The following is a 17,951-nucleotide window of genomic DNA, read 5'->3' on the forward strand; positions in this document are numbered from 1 at the left end:
AAGCGTGTTGTTGTTGGATGAAGTCCAGCGGTGTTCCAACGGGCCCCTGCAAAGGATGAGCTCATGTGCAGAATGCTTTAAGACTAATAATCAAAGTCTCCCTCGAGGATATCTGGTCTTTATTTGCAGTCAGCCTTTGTAGCACACAAAAATGCTGCAACGTTTTCATTTTTGTACTTTCATGCTGTTGGAGCAGCTGGCTGATTATGAGCTGACTGCACCTGTTGGATATAATTAGGGGGAAAAATACTCTTAATCTTTATTTAACCTCCATTCCCTTAACTGCCCCGTTTTTCCTGGTAAATTTGCAATTTCTTTGATCGGACTGATCAGGATCCATAATGAATATACTGATGATACCTTGTGTTGACATGAGCTAATCTTCAGAGTCAACAGTATTAACAAGTAAGAAAAAATTCACCCTAGATGAAAAATAAATGAGGATACCAGCGCAGGAAGATAAGTAGCGATATGTTTATTTTACAAATTAATTATTTAGGAGAAAACTTGTTTTATGTGCAAGCGTTTCTGTCATTGCTAAAAGGCTAAAACGTTTATTCAGTTTGCAGCCTGGAGCGATGTGCTTTAAAATGATGAAGTGTGTCAGTCTGCTCTGCTGCCGTCTCTCAGTCTGTTGATAGCAACAACACACAGAGGTTATCTAACGATCGTTCTGTACTTAAGGAAGGAATAACAACGCAGGATGGTGGTTATTGGAGTTCAACTGAAGATTTCACGAACAGTATATGTCACTGAAGAAAAGAACAAGTAAAATGAGTCATGTCCAGTGCACAAAAAAATCCAGATGGCTTTAATAATCAAGAAAATGCAAGAGTGGAGAAACACTGAAATGAAAACCACAACCTCAGGTCTACATGGTGTCACGCGTTGTAAGTTTATATGGCTACAAAGATTGCAGGAGGCAACAGCGCGGTCTTTCACTGATCAAAGTGTTTGAGTGTCCTTCAGCCCAAACTGGTGTTTTCCCTGTATTGGAAGATGGAGTAAGTCGGTTAGTCTGGATTATATACACAGCAAAGTTTCTTTATTAAAAATACACAAAGATATTTATCTCGATTCACCAGGACGTCATTTATAAACAGGAATAATAAAGATGATGTTTATAAAGGGAACGCATTTTGAGGTACATTTTGTTCAAAATATGAATCAAACTTCTACAAACCATAACAAGTTTCAAACTTCACACCTTCAACGTAGATTTCTGGAAAAGCACTTGCAATCTTTAAGGCCAAGCTTTCTCAGGTTTTCTCATATATGACAAAGTAAAAGTATATATTTGGAAATTGTTGTAGTTGTGTAGAATTGCTGTAGGCTCCCTTTAACTGTGAAATTGTCTTCACCTGTATTTAAGAGCAAAACTCCTCTCTAACAACGTAAACTCTGAGACAAATTACATCAAAACTATTTGCGTTATTAAATGTTAGGGAACTTATTTGAGGGGGGGGGGGGGGGGGGGGATTTGCATGAACCGCTTCTTTAGAGCAGATATATGTGAAGACATACACAACAAAATCAGCTGTCCTCTACATCCAGTCCAGTGAAGTAAAACGTTATCCTGGCCCCTTCCTCTGTATCGTACAAAGCCTGGCAGGTGTACGTCCCGGCTGCTTCACTCTGAAGCTCCTCTATGACTAAAGCGGAGGTGTTCACGGGCACGTGCATGCGACCCAAGTCGCTGGACTGAGACTGAACCTTCGGGCCTTGCCCGTAGTTATAAGCCAAAGCTATATTATTATCGCTTCCTGGTTTGGTGAAGCCCCAGATGAAGATGGTCGGCATAATGGAGCCACAGTCCAAGGTGACCGAGCCTCCCACAGTTGCGTTGGTATGGGAACGGATGTATTCCACCTCCTCGGGGTCAAATATCTCCAGACCTGCAACACAAGACAGGCAGAGTCAGTTACCTGCCTGTGACTGTGTGCAAAGAAAAGCTCTTTTTTTCTCAAGTAGACCAAAGCAACATTATTGACAGATTTATGCATTAATTGGTGTCCTTGGAAAACTTTTTTAAGACCTCACAGTTTGTTGCAAAGGAATCGTGTCAGCATAAACAACACATAATTAAACACTTACAGCTTAACGCCTCTGGCCACTTGATAGATCACATTTTATGATATCTCCGCCTGAGCTTAGCAATTTGACAAAATAATGATACCGGTGTGTGATAAAGAGAAATTCTCCTTGCCTCAACTCGCCTCCACCTGAACATTTTAAGGTTAAAGTACAATGAGCCTTTACCGTGTAGCGGAAGAGCCATCCAGCAGAGGAGAATGCAGAGATAAGGAATCATCCTCAGTCTCTCTGCGGTGCCACAAAGTTTCATCTGGAAATCTCAAGCCAGGGGGCTATTTAAAGCCTATCACAGTGCTGATAGTGTGTCCCTCTCCACTCTACACTGCTGTACACACTGAGAGTGACTGAGCGAGGCAGGGGGACTGACAGGGAGATTTCTTTCAAACTACACTGGATTCCCTTTAAATTATTCATCAATGCTTCCACCTCCCCAGTGTTGCTCCATTTTGCCTGTCTCTCCAGCTCTCCACTCATGACTGGGCTAATGGCTGGACCTGAGAGTAAAAGGTGTAGGATGTCACGGTGATGCCATCTCTTCATATATTATTAAATAAACCGGTGCAGATAGCCTTTTCAGAAATTCCATCACTTCCAGCGTGAAATGGAAACGAGGGTCTAGCAAGGTCAGAAAATCGCTAGCTCCTATCACAACGAGTTATTGTTTACCCTATGAGAAGCACGCAACCTGAATAAATCCCTACACATTCACACAATCTTCCTAATGCATTGTGTCATCCAGTCTTTGACTCATGGAAGCAGTATACCCTTAAAAATGCATGTCTTTGCATTATTCATGTATGGATATTAGTCCAAAAATCCTTAGACTGCTTGTTCAAGTTGGACATTCATTCACTTATCTTTGTTGTTACAAAAATAGTCTGTGTTTGGACTAGATTTGGGGGGAGACAAACGTGAATATCATTAGCAGAGCCACCCAGCAGCTTCCAGTAAAAGCAAACTGTGTTTCTCAGAGCATCTGGCTAATGTTTGGGCCTGCAAGCTGCAGCAGTAGAGGCTGAAGCTGCACTCCATAAAACTGCTCTAACTGTGCACAGCTCCAGACTAGGCTGTGGAGCAAGCTCTAATTACTAAGGGCTTCATCTTTAACTCTTTTTTAGAGGGGAAAGGGGGACTAAATTTAGAAAGTGTCTGGAAAACAAACACATATAAAACAAACACATTTTGTGAGGACTTTAACCCCTTAATTCCATGTGTATCTTATTTGATACATGCAGTTTTTTGAGATATCTCCATCACAAAAGTTTGTAATGAGTTCACTGTCTTGGAAACCTTTTAACATGGAGCTACCTTTTAGAAGGAGGTGTTAGCATATTTTCTTACATACCACTTCTATTTAAATATTATTATATCATATTAACCTCTTATAACTGGCCCAAAATCACAGGATAAAAGAGCAATTTCCAGTCACTGAAGAGGAAAGGGTGATAGGGCTGAAAGCTCTGGGAACAACTTAGTAAGTCAAACTTCTAAAAAATGGGGGTAATTTATATTGTATCTGATCATCATAAAATAGACTTCAGATAAGAAATGAACCAGCTGCACTGGCCTGTGCCAGTGCAGCTCCGGTCACACCACTACCCTGCAGCTGCTATGAGCTGTATGTCCAAGTTATGACAAAAGACAGAAGAAGCGTGAGTTGTCATTAATGAGACTAGAAAGTCCTGTTTCGCTGGCGAAAGAGCTGACCAAATTCTTTACTGGTGAAGCACATCCTTTCGAAGCACTGTAGTCCTGCATACAAGGAGCTGCCACATCTGCTGGCTGCCTGCCTGATTTGCTGCCTGGCTGCTTGCAAATTTTTTGAAAAATGGATAAGAAAAAGACCAGGCGACTGGAAAATGTGAGTCATTTTAAAAGCAAAATGTTTTTTGGAAGATGGTTGTTGTGGGGGGTGGCCTTGGTGGGGAGTTAGTGATGAAGGCTTCTTATCTGGACCCTCTTAGCCCTGTAAAAGCTTTCAGGTGCAGTGCCCCATTGAGCAGATCCGGCCAGGCCGAGCTCTTGCAGCTTTTTTTTTTGTTCTTGGCAGAAGATGAGAGAAGAAAATCAGACTCAGATAACTGAGACTATAGAGGGGTCTGTGTAACACTTTACTGCCACCCTAACATGTCCCACCCTCCCAGACTGTGAGATCTTGGCAATAATGCACTTTATGAGACAGCAGAGCTAGCAAAACAGGTGGGTTCCTTGAGTGTGCCCTATGATTAGATCAGTCATTACCACTGGCATTGTTGAAATCAAAGATAACCTCTCATCGTAGAGGACCACCTGTATTGGAATGTGTTACTAAAGCTAAACAGAAGATGATTCAGTCGCTGGATGAGAAAAAAGGTCTGGCCTGGCTTACAGTAAGGAGTGTGTGTTTTCACTTATTTAATGATTCCTTTATTTTCCCATTTGATAAAAAACTGCAGTGCAACCACTGTGTTTATTTTTTCAGAGCGTTACCCAGTTTTTATTAATGTGAACTTCCTCCTATTTGTGTCTTCCGTTGTGTCTTCCTTTCCTCATTGTCCTCAGACTTGAGTCTCACGCTGGCTGCAGCTGGCAGGTTTCCTCTTCCCCGCTTTTTCTTCTCTTGACGGTTGGGTCATGGACCACACATTGAGGAGGTGGAGCGAGACTGTTGTATTACTCTAGTAGACAGGCTAACATATATTAGCCACCCTACCATATATGTCTTCTCTATCATCATCTATCTGCCAGGCAAGCAGAGTGAAGAGGTAAGCCAAGTTTTGGAGAGGTTTGCGCTCGTAAAACACAGAAGCCCATCCCTCATGACCTCTATTTCCCTCCTGGCTGGCTTCTCATTTGTCTAGTCTTAGACTTCACCATTTCTCTGCAGAGGGCTCCCTGTTGGGCCTTCACCTGAATCACTGAGCAGAGCACAGCACAGCTGACTGGCCTTGGAACAAGGGCAGCAGGAAGGGTCCTCTCCACAACTGAGCCCCAAGAGTGCACAAACACAAAATGTCATCTTAAATCTGCAGTTCTGCAGTTATCCATTTGTTTCCATGCTGCTATCCAAGTTAAACTTGGTAAGTAGCAAAACAGATCACTAAGATTCAAATACACAAGAATACGGAAATGATCAAATATTACAACCAATTAAAATGAGTACAAGGTAGAGAATAAACCACATCCATAAAACAGCTGTTCACTGTAGTTAAAAAAAAAGCTTAATTGCTTCCTTGCTGAGAGGTCGATGAGAAGATTGATACCTCTGTGTACAGCTGTTTCCAGGAGCTGATTAGTTAATCACCAAGTCTTGAAGTGCAAATTTAGGGAGCTACCATATAATTAAGGGCTGCACAAAAACAAACAAACAAACAAAACTGTTCTAGTGAGTCTTTGCAATGTGTCTTTTAGGAGCTTGCTTTCACTTTCATACTTTTTTGAAGTCTTAGTAAGAGCTTATTTCTAGACCCCAGCGTTATTTGTCACCATTAGAGAAGTTTGTTTTGAATACTGGAGCAGAACAGTTGAAACCGAAGAAGAATGGTCTTGTTTTGATTACAGTTTCAAGTGAATGAGGATGTCTACAGATGTACACTTTCCTTGTGGGATGCATAAAATATTGAATGTCACAAGCTCGCTAATACATTTCTCCTTGACAGCACCGTGGCTTTATGTTAAGTTACCAGTCTGTAGCTCTCGACCCAAGTAAATAGTCTTCCAAACACAAAAATGCATGTAAATGTTTAACCAGCATTTTAAAGCTGCACAAATTAAAATAACAAGGCTCAGAGGTGCGTAAGTACATTTGACTTTGAACCAAGTGAGATATTTTGCGTGTCTGAAATGATTCATCTTTTAATCAGTCCCATAACTGCTGGGTGGATAGATAAAGCTGAATGAGTAACCCAGAAACTTCTTTTTATTTTTGAAACATGCAAAGACTGATGTCATGGCGAGACATTGTTAGACAGATTGAAGGTTAGCTGTAAATAACACAAATGTTAACTGATGAAAACAAAGACACTAAATCTGACTTTAGCCAAGACTAACAAATTCAAAAGAAAATGTTAAGGCCTGTATTTTATGGTGGACTCTTCCGAAGCATACCTGGATGGCCCTAACACTTGCTGGAGCAGAAGAGACTGGCTCCATGTAGTCTGGAAATGAATTTGAACAATCTGAAGCTACAAACTAATGCACGGCACTCAGGCATAATGCATAATCCTTTTTCTCAGTTCTGGGATTGTGTTGTCAAGCATTACTCACTGTACACTTCTACATTTGCACACACACAATTCCAGAAATGATGTCAACTAACACTAGAGCAATACTTTACCTTGTGGTAGAGCCACATTTGCCCATTTTGTTAATGTGTGCCAGTAACTTTGTAAGACTATCAGTAATGCCTCCCAAGTATAGAACAAAGTAAGCATCAATGATAACAGATATGACATTGAGGGGTGCTCCTAAATGTAGAAGTTGTAGAGTAAGCGGAAACTGCAGGCAGGCTAAAACAACAAATATGATGCACTAAATAGCTGAACATCACTGATGTGGGCTGGCATTCAGATCAACTGCCATCTATTGATTTTGTAGCCTGCGATTAATTCTTTTAAACAAATGTTATTTGGGTGGCCTTCAAGTAGACTGAAGTATTAAGATTGCAAAACAACATAACTTGTGTAAACGATTGACTTGAAACAAGTGTTGTTCTCTTGAGACTAGTGGAAAGATCTGCTTATTCTGCCTCATTTCAAAATGTTTACACACACACTGAGTCCTGTAACATGAGGACCAACTCTGGATCGAACACAAGTAGTTTCATTCCACTGACAGAAGAAACCAGACTCAGCCAAATGCTAAAAACTGTCTGGCTGAGGCCATTTTTTACAGTGTGCTGGTCTGAGTGGTGCTTGAAAGGTGCTAAGTTGGGTATGAAAATCGCAGAACTACAGAGATCCATGTCTTTGGTCCATGTCAGGGAACGTGCAAAGTCCTCGACTAGTTGACCTGGAAAGAACCAGATGGGGATTGGGATTTAGGGACCATAGAGGCCTTCTGCAAACAACATGTGGAAAGGCTTTGGTGGCTAATGTAGCGTGGAGTATTTATGTACTGAGCAAAGACTTGACCACTGTCCATCAGGATACAAGGAGCAGATATGCCACATTCATCCGTGACCTCAGCAACCATTTCCACAAGACCCCCTCATCCAGACCAGCTTCCCTCCACCACCCCTTCTCCTGCCTTTCTCCCCACAGGACACTCATGCTGCTCCTGGTTCAGCTGTTTATTGTACAGTAGCTCAAACCCACAATCCTCTCTGAGCAGGTGGTCTGCCATAGGCCTCTTTGTTTTCCAGAGTCTCCCATGGCAGCTGAGGCCATAGAATAGAAGACACGTGCAATAATCTAGATCTATGGGATTTAAAAAAATGTTTGGTTTAATTGATTTAGTTTGAATGTCATCATAGATGAGATGAGTGAGGCCGACACAGTGCTTTGCTCAGTGAGTATTCTTTTTTTGTGGTTTGACAAAGCTACTTTATTTTGTAATGCCTCTAGAGTAATACTGGAGGCAGTAGTGAAGCAGCAAGGTCAGTTTAAATGCTGCCACAACAAATATTAAATGCATTTATTGTAAAATAGACAACAAAATTATTTAATCACAGATAATGTTATATGTTACTAATATTTTTAAACACAGTCTTCAAGAATAACCTGCCAGAGATGAAATTTAAGACATTTGGAAGGTCGATTTTTAAAAAAAGGATCAAAATAAGAGAAACAAAATAATTTTCACAAGATGCTAAACTATCAGATGACTTAGTGATTTAAATGATTACCTTCCCCTTTTTTTATTTTCTTTACCTTTTCCCATATTTAACATATTTGTGCTAAACTGGAACTGGCATGACTACAAATGATTATTTGTAAACTCTAATGATTTAATGCACATTTGATGAAAAATACTGAGATTTGTTGGAAGATGACATTTTAAAAAATGTGCTTATTTGCCTTATCATAAAGAGTTCAGTAAGGAGCGTGAAACCTCTGAATTACCAATACCAGAAAACCATTAATTTCTGCATAAAGTCAAGAAATAAGCCAGCACATAGCATCTTATAGTACAGGGTAGTGCAGAGGATACTTATCCCATCTCCAGCAATAATGTTAAAGGCTTCACTATCTGCTAAAGGAATACAGTCCTATTTATAATAACTATCACATATATTTTACCCAGTGATGGTTTAACTAGAAGTATAAACCATTTGGACATTTTCACTGTTTATAAAGAAGCTGAATCAATCTGAAAGTTGGTAAGAACACGGTTCTAAACCCACAAACTGTCGCATGCTTTCCAAAATAATTTGCAGTAATTATAAGATGCAATGAGATGTTCCGTGGCTTTGGGCAGAACTTCCTTTTTCTTCAGAGACAGATGACATACATCTCTGTTATTCCCTTGTTCAAACTGATTATACTGCAGCATTTGGGGATCTGTTTGTATCATTATCCAATTTTTCAACAGATGCACAACAGTAAATTATCAGTTTCTTTCAGCAGAATGTGAAACAGCAATATGGCATGTTAATGTGTCCACTGAGCCAAAAATTAACTTAAAACTGCTTTGAACATAACAGTGAAATTGCTATTTTGTTTGCAGTGGGGTAATGAAGTTGTCAAAAGTTGTTTAACTCCATGGTTTTTCAGCAAAAATATACCCTGTGTAATTTACGAGCACGCCACTAATTTGGGCAAATAGGGGTGTGAACGTGCATGATGGTGGTTGGCACGATGCTAGCTTATTCAACACTGGCAGAACTCACAGCTGGAAAGGAAGTCTGATAGTTCCTCCGTGTTGGTCAGGCTCCCATATGAGGTCAATTAGTATTCACACTGAATTATTTTCTTCTACTTATTTGAGATGTAAATGTATCCACGCATGCACCTAAAACTAACTTTGTTCATCACACTTAAAAGTAGAAAATGTATTGTTTTCCTAAATTTCACTGGTAGTTTTACTCAAGCTCAGCACACAATTTTTTTTTTTTTTACATGGACATGTTAAAGTCCACCAACAAAAAGGCTTCTTGTCCTATTCTTGTACCTTCAGTTGTTTTACAAACTTCATAAATGGATATTTGCTCATTTTTAAGTGGGGCCTGCCGTTTATATGGAAGCAGTCGCTAAAGGCTTTTAGGTGGGCAGTGGCCATGCGGGATTTGCCTGTACCTTTTACCCCTGTCTCTCTCTCCTTATTTGGATCAGTAATTTTAAGTATGAGGTGTCCAAGTTTGACATCCACACTGAAGGACAGACCAAGTACAGAACAGCTTTCAGACATAACCACATCTTGTTTGTTTGTCAAGTATGTCCTAGAAGAACAGAAGGAAGTCAGAGCAAACGTCTGATATGAAGCCGTGCTCTGTTTTTCCACAAGCTGTTTTTCCACAGCTTTAAACCACAGACAGTGTCACCAGTGTACAAAGCTTTCATTCATGCACAGATTGGCAACAAAAACAAACATCAACAAAGGTTTAAAAAATCCACAGAGCAGCCTTTTCCAGTTTGAGAGAGTGATGCATATCTCCTAAAAGTTGTGTCTCGCTCATGTAGGTTTCTCCACTAACTGCATGCTTTTTGTAAGGTAAAGACATTAAAGCATTACGCTTTTTTTCAAAAACAAACTTGAACCCTGGAGTGCCTTTGCCATCTGGAAGCATTAGAGTGCTTGTCTTAAAGATAAAAATGATATGAATTGCTGCTGGCAACTCAAATGTCCAGTCTGGGATCAATTACATAGACAGGATCCAGGGAAAAACGAGGGAGCACAGATTCTATATCATGGCTGGGCCCAGCATAGGCATGTAACCCACATACACCCACATGCAAACACACACATGCTTAAAAAAACTGCTGTGTGACCCGCAGCTTGTGCGCACAGTTCCCTGTGCCTGGTTATGGATTGGCTGAGACCGCATGCTGCCACATTCCCGCCCCACTCGCACACTGCATTTAACAAGCGACTTGCAGTTCCAGATGAGGCCACTCTAGGCCAGCTGCTCTGTCATGTGGGCCGGGGCAAAGATTTCTTCAAGGATCAATAGAATAAACTTGTCTCTTTCACTGCCCTGTGTAGTTTCATACTGTGGATCAAACTCAAACAAACAACAAATTATTCAATTTTAAGCATTATTTTCCAACTTTATGTTCACTGCCCAGATTTCTCTAACATGTATCCAAAATTCAGCACCACAAACACATCTGCCCAGCAGTCTCAGCGAAATGCATTGTGGGATTTTTAACACAGTGGAAGGGAGGAGGGTTGTAATGGAATGAATATGAACAGCACAAAGTAAAAACAGGCCAACCAGGAGGGGAGAATGGGAGAAAGACAAAAGGATTTAATAGGATCCAGACTGGTTTGAGTTTGCACTGTTTCAAAGGAACACGCTGCCATGTGTACATATACACATGCCGTGATTCTTTAAGGCCTGAGCAGACAGGACCAGGCGTTCACAGCTTTACAGAAGGTCACGGCAACACGTCCAGTCCTCATAACCCTTTTTAGGGTCAAGCTTCAATTCACACAGAGTGAAGGGCCTCACCTCATGTGGCCCCTTTAAACTTCATAGGCACAGCCTGCTCTGTGTCTCCCAATAAATGGTAAATGGCCTGTATTTGTATAGCGCTTTACACAACCTGTCATCCACCCATCCACACACTGGTGATGGCAAGCTACATTGTAGCCACAGCCACCCTGGGGCGCACTGACAGAGGCGAGGCTGCCGGACACTGGCGCCACCGGGCCCTCTGACCACCACCAGTAGGCAACTTCACCTACCGGTAGGTGAAGTTGCCCAAGGACACAACGACCGAGACTGTCCAAGCCGGGGCTCGAACCGGCAACCTTCCGATTACAAGGCGAACTCCCAATCGAGACCCTCACAAATTTACCCTCACAAATTTAAATACACTCAACTGCAACTACAGTCAATTTTTACACATTATTGTACAGTGATGGATTTGTAGGTCTCTTCTGGATACAATCTTCATTCAGATTGTTTGGAATTGATTCAATATATTGTATTTATTACTTTAAACATATAAAAAGACAATTCCTAATTATTTCCCGCAATGATTTTTTTTCCTGTCCCATCACACTGAAAGGATGGATCCTTCTATAATTGTATTCCAAGTTTTAATAACAAGTATTTGTTTCTTTAATACTTTTAATTCTACCTATTCTACATAGATTATTCATAAATAAAGAGGTAATTAATGTTTGGGAATGAATGCTTACAATTAAATACATAAATAATGCTCTAACCGAAGATCAGATCATTTTGTGCACTTTGCATTACAGATGTAATTCCACATGCAGTGAAAAACAAAAATATACATATTTAAATAGCCTTTTAAAAAAATGCCTGGAACCTAACTTCTTATTATGTTTTCTTTCTTTACTTTATCTTTTCAATGAACCATACAATACTTGTGTAGGCTGAATGGTGTCACTGCAGGAAGAGAATGGTGAATGAAATGGTGATTAAAATTCATCAGAGTAACTTTACTGCCATCTACTGTTGGATCTTTGTCCCCCACAGTGAAAGTTAGTCTGCAAATTTTGTCTGCTTTCATGTTGAAACCTGAGCCGTGAAGCATCGCTCTGGTCACCAGTGTGAAAACTTAGAAAAGGGCCTATTTTTACAATCTGTTAGAAATTTTGTTACTCGCAGCTTGTTGCAAAAACACATATTTTGCCCCCAATTTCTTTAGCTCAAGCTCTGAAAAATGCCAGGCAAAAAATAGTAATTTTGAACCAACAAGGTGGTTTTTAGCTCAAAAATGGACATATCTTGGTCAAAATAAGAGAAAGAGAATAGAAATGGTAGGACTAAAAACCATTTACAGCACATAAACAGTATATGAAAGTTATGCCCTTAAGAACTACGGGGGGAGAAAAGATCTGACACAGGTCCTGAGAGGTGCATCTGGCACTTCAGCTGATTCAACTACTGTTCACTAAAGCCTCATTAGAAATCATTTCAGTACAGTACAAGGGTGAGAGTCAACCATTTTTAAGGAAAGGAAACAGAGAGAAAAGGCTGAGGTAAGACAAATTACAGAAGAAAATCAGTGGCAATGGGTCATAAAGAGGGATGGAAGCAACTTTTAAATTTTCAGTTTATTAGTCAGTGTGTTCAGAGAACATCAGGAGAAAAGTATAACACTCAATATCTACAGCCACCTGTGAAACAAGCTGGAGCCTCTGTAATGGTTTAGGGCTGCATTTCAGTCAGTGGTGTTGGGGATCTTGTCAAAACTTGAAATGATGCAGAAATGTGGATGCAGAAAATTACTGTTCAATTTTAATTCACCATCTGATAACATCTGGAAAGCATATAACTGACAGCGGTTTTTAACAATGACAAACACGCAGTCATGGACTGGCCTCCCCAGAGCTCAGACCTCAACATTAGTGAAGCTTTGTGGGATCTTCTTTACAGAGAACAGGACAAAAGTCAGCCAACATCCAAAGAATTTATATATTAATGATATCTGTGACATATCAAAAAGGTTACATTTTATTTTATTTGCAGATGACACAAATTTTTATTGCTCTGGAGAGAATTTGAAAGATTTTGTTGATATTATGATTTCTGAGATGTTAAGATTAAAAAAATGGTTTGATGTAAAAAAAATTATCTTTGAATCTGACAAAAACGAAATTCATGATATTTGGCAATCGTGTACAGGAGGAAGAAGGTGTGTGTATGGTTGTGTGTGTGTGACAAATAAAATTTGAATTTGAGAATTGATTGAAAGAGTTACTGAATTTCGCTTTTTGGGTGTAATAGTAGATGAAAATTTGACGTGAAAATCACATATTGAGTATATTAGAAAGAAGATGGTTAAAAACATTTATATTTTGGGAAATGTAAGAGATTTATTAGACTACAAAACAATGCGCATTTTATATTTTTCATTGTTTTTCTCATACTTTAGTTACTGTGGTGAAGTTTGAGGGAATACATATGAGAATACTATAAAACCTCTAAACTTATTACAGAAGAAAGTGATACGAATGATTCATAATGTTAAATATAGAGAACATACAAATAAATTATTTATAAAATCAAAATTATTAAAATTGGGAGATTTAGTGAAACTACGGACATTATTAATTATGTTTAAGGCTAAAAATAATATTTTGCCTTTTAAGTTACAAAGAGTATTTTTAATGTGTTCGGGGGGAGAAGACAGCAGAAGGAAATTTTATTTGAAGCATCAGCTAGCTAGGACTACACAAAGATTAATGGGTCCAACGGTTAGAGGTATACGACTGTGGGACTCTCTTCATTATAATCTAAAGAATTGTATAAATTTACATTGTTTTAAAAAGTGTTACATGTCTAAAACGATAACTCAATATGAAGAATGTGAATGAAATTGGAGTTAATTGAAAAAGGATCCATTATTTTTTTTGCCTCATTTATTTTATTTATTCATCTTTTCTCCTTGTTACTATGTGGAGTGGTATATTCTGATTGTAAATTTGTTGTTTGGTTTGAGTTGAGAGTGTTAATATTAGTTTGTTCCTTGATTTTTGGTGCCCACTTGCAATATAAGTTGGATTGTAGATAGGGGGCAGGGTTTAATAAGAATATGTTCTTCTTCCTGCTCCTTTTCACACATGGTTGCAGTGCTTTACTGATAGAAAGTGTGGTTGGTTTGTCTGAAAGAACTAACTGTGGAAACTGTTGTACCAAGTGTGTGAAATAAATAAAAAAATGAAAGAAGAGCTTTGGAATGTCCTTCAAGGGGAATGATATCGGAAGATTACTCAAAGAAATGAGAATAAAGCTGGTATAAAGAGAGTTCAGTTGACGAATAAAGGTGGTCAAACCAAACATTGATGCTCAAGATTGTTAGAATTGTATAAACTCTTTTTTAAAAAAAAATCTTATATACTTTTTTCCCATTTGTGTTTGCACTTATTTCAGTAAATCACTGCACCTGTTTCCCATTCTGGCACTGCTGCCACTGAGCATTTCCAGCTCATCATTTCCAGCTCAGCCTATATGCAAAGAAACATGGGTATATGGCACTCTTAAGTTGTTCAATGAGCTTCAGGAGCCCCTTCAGAAACATATTCTCCTTCAGTTTTTTAGGTGACTCTAAACAATCTAGGTATGAGCTGTTCACAGCTGAACATTAGAAAGTCTTGTCTTTTTTTGAGAGTAAGATATCAAATAACCAAAAGGTTATGTGTTTGCAATTTAGTTTTGCTTATACTTTCTCATTTATAGTACCTGTGTTTGTTTAAAACCCCCTTATTCAATCTAGTCCCAAGAAGGAGACATTTGTCCGTCAGTATGCTTAACAAACATTACTTACTAAACATCACCTTGGTCCTTCCTGGGCTTAATCCAAAAGCTGCAGAAAAGTACCCACATGAGTATTTAGGTGTACCAACAACCTTGATCATAATACAAACAAGATTTTGGAGATTAGAGGTCTTTGACAAAAACTCAAATGCCCATTTCCCCCTGGTAATAAACCACAATCCCTTGCACTCACAAGGGAGTCAATTATATACATCCGATCCCTAGAGAATAGATGAATAAAAACATTTCCAAAACAGAAAGCTCAACACGTCCCAGTTTCCAGCATAGGACCTATAACTGCTTAATTTAGCTCTCTATATATATATCGTTTCTCCTTTTCCTGTCATTTCTGTCTTCTGGCTGCCCTCCACCAAAAAACTGCAGGATTTTTTTTAGAACAGAATAGAGTTTATTTATTTTGAACATGTAAATATAAATTTAAAGTAAAAGAGAGATGAAAACATGATTGTTGCTGACTTTGCCCATCTGGGAATCCACCTGTTTGAGATACCAGTGCTGTGCATCAGTTGCTGCGCCAGCCGCCATGGCAACCACTTACAGCCCCAATTACATTTACACTCCAGCCAAAATACACACACACCACTGTCAGACTGTTAGAGAGAGTGAACACAAAAACAAATCTGTGTATGGCTGCTGACTATTATTCAAGCTGTTTCCCAGTGTCAGCCACTGATGCAAAACTCCGCTGTGGGCTTCACTGCATTTTCAAATAGAACCTTATCTGTTAGAAATATTTAAAATGAAGATCAATGTATGGCAGGAGGCAAATGCCAAAACAGCTGCAGTTTTTTCATCCATGCATCCCAAAATTTTATGCTACACAACCCTCCTGACACAACTGTCCCCATTTATCCAGGTTTAGGACTGGAACTAGGAGTGCACTGGCTTGTTGTTCCCCGTGGTGAGGGTTACCCCTCTCCCTCAGATACACTAATAAGGGCTCATTTGAATCATTGTTTGACCTATCATGCATGTCTTTGGGCTCTTGGAGGAAACAGGAACACCTGGAGGAAATCCATGCGAACACAGGGAGAAAAGCATCAAACCCCAAATCTTTCACTGTGAGGTCTCAGCACTAACCACAGCACCACAGTTTCACTTTCAGCCATGTTTTTGAGAAATTTGTTTTGAGAAGGGTAGTGTGTTTTTTTTCTGGCAGGTTTATTAAAAGTGATGAGTTATGCATGCACAACACAGGAAACAGCAAAATTCATTAAGATGTGTGTATACATTTCAACATACGTACTTTGTGCAAGAACATTTATTGCATAAACAATAGTTCCATTTATGTGAATTTGTTACAAAAGACAACCTGTATGATATTTTTGGTGAAGAGCCCACGGATCAAATAGAAGTTCATTCTGTTGAATACCTGGTGTTCACAGATGTGCTCTGTTTTACCTCTGAAAGCATCAGCACAGACCGTAGGTGAGGGACACGACTCCTTACATTGCTACACACAATGGCAGGGGCAGCGTTTTGTCACCACAGAAACCATTAGTTTCTTGGCAACATTTCGATCCTCTCTAGCTGAGTTTAAAATCAAATCTAATGACGGCATTTCAGCACTTGAGTGAAATAAGAATGTTGGCGAGCAAAGTGCTGGTAATGGCTTTGGCAGCATATAAAAAGATATACTGTATGTGTGAAGGGGAAAAATGATATTGCACAGAAAACTTTGGCTTTTTAGGTCTCAAATAATAATAATGGAAAAGAAAAAGAAATGCAGCGCTTTCTAGCAGCTGCTCATTTGTGTTTCGCAACTAGACCTTTAGGCTCGAGACCTGTCATCTGTAATGGTCTCGGATGATAAGCGTTAAAAGGATAGCATGCATCATCACCATCATAAATGTCAACCTATTAAAGTAAAGCAACATTCCTGGCGTGCAGCAGCAGTCGAGCCACTAGCTGTTTACCCATATTAGTAATTCACCCACTCAGACTGACCTCTGCACCTCCCAAACTGATGCCATTTTTAATTAGTCATTATTAAGCAACTGCTCAGCCTAAGGAAATGCAGAGGGATCTTCTCGACTGCTATATGCTTTAAGCAGCTCTATGTAAAGATCCTCGTTTTGTCATCATTATCACTGTTATTTTTGTTTCAAGATCCTTTATTTGTAATATAATGCTATGGAAGGTTCCCCCTTAAATACATCTCCCTGCTTATTTTTCTCTGTAGCGCCATCACATTCCCTAAGGGTAAACCAATTTACATTCTTGTTTTGCTCTTCAGATCCATGCCAGTTTCCATGACAACATAGTTTCACTTTTTCATCCTCTCTGTCTTACTCCCTCAGTCTCTCTCTCTCTCTCTCTCTCTCATTTCCCACTGCTCCTTTCTTATGTTCTCTTGACCTTCCTCCAATGTTTTTTTTTCTTTCTCTCTAAATACCAGCACCCAAATTCCTCCTCTCCTCTCGCTTGCTCACCTAATTGAGCTCATTCCTCTGCTTGCCATATACAAGCAGAGAATAATGGACTCAGATAAAACATGTCTCATGGGGGGAGGGGGATGAATTCAGAGCATCTTTTTTACATTTTCATCATAATATACAAACGCAGCAAGCTCTGCCTGAAGGCTATTAAACATCTTTGGGCTGGTGGTGCCTGGAGATTAAAATGAACTGAATTAAAAACAATGTGCAGCCGAGGTTTTTCTTTTTTCGCTGATTAATAAATTACACCTGCTTGACTCAAAGAGAATAGGAAGGAAAGAATGATGCCACTATCAAATGACTCTAAATTACTTCATTTCATTACAAATCTACTTTTTTTATTTGTAATAGAATGAAAAAAAATGTGGAATTTACCAAGTGGCATAATCAAAAACCTCCAACTATTTGATTTCTCAGTGCTGACAACAGGTGTGACGGTACTTCTTCGTCTGATTAATGCCAGACCTTTCTGTCTTGTCTGGAAAGAGAAGGTCAAGCAGAAGATGGTGAGCCTCTAGCACACCAGTGTGCCACCTTTCACTCCTCGTCTGCCGGTGCGGGAGTCACAACAGGTCAATTTCTCTTTTTTTAATTTGTGATTATTTTCTTCATCTCAATTCTGATTCCACTCCACTGCCAATCTGTTTTAGTCCACTTAGTCTTGGTTAGTCCTTCCTCTGGGATTTTTTTAGTGTCCCCTTTCTTAACATTCAACTAGTTGTCTTTTAAAACCAAGGTAGGATTTCTTACTCACCCTCAGAAAATTCTTGCATTGCTAGTTGCTCAAAAAAGAGGCAACTGTCAATGATGCAGTTTCAGTGAATGCAGTACATCTGGACAAGGAAATTGTGTGATGTGCTCTGCTCCTGAACAATGTCTCTTGATTGTGCCACTTAGTTCGGGTGAGGTTTGGAGCAACCATCACGGGGAAATTGTGGATGCCTTTGCTACTCCTGGATATAACCCCCTATTTTCTTGATGAAAGTACCCGAAGTCCAATCTCAGTTTAGCAACGCTTTCGGGAA

General features: G+C 39.5%; 1 protein-coding gene across 1 annotated transcript; it reads right to left on the reverse strand.

Moving 5' to 3' along the window:
- Window positions 1–1,476: 1,476 nt before the first annotated feature.
- Window positions 1,477–2,422, reverse strand: LOC308401326 (uncharacterized protein). Its single transcript, XM_080889484.1, has 2 exons — window positions 2,260–2,422; window positions 1,477–1,895 (listed from the first exon to the last, which is right to left on the reverse strand). Exons 1-2 carry the CDS (start codon window positions 2,342–2,344, stop codon window positions 1,534–1,536), a joined length of 447 nt encoding a protein of 148 aa, XP_080745610.1. The 5' UTR covers window positions 2,345–2,422; the 3' UTR covers window positions 1,477–1,533.
- Between the last annotated feature and the right edge of the window lie 15,529 nt (window positions 2,423–17,951).

The sequence above is a fragment of the Rhamphochromis sp. 'chilingali' genome (assembly GCF_963969265.1).
Source record: "Rhamphochromis sp. 'chilingali' genome assembly, chromosome: 8".
NCBI classification, from domain to species: Eukaryota; Metazoa; Chordata; class Actinopteri; order Cichliformes; family Cichlidae; genus Rhamphochromis; species Rhamphochromis sp. 'chilingali'.

Excerpts from the sequence above, each read along its gene's own strand:
- LOC308401326 (XM_080889484.1), bottom strand. The coding sequence starts at position 2,344 with ATGAAACTTTGTGGCACCGCAGAGAGACTGAGGATGATTCCTTATCTC. Across the intron at positions 1,896-2,259 it reads GATGGCTCTTCCGCTACACG|GTCTGGAGATATTTGACCCC; the intron begins GTAAAGGCTCAT and ends CTTGTGTTGCAG.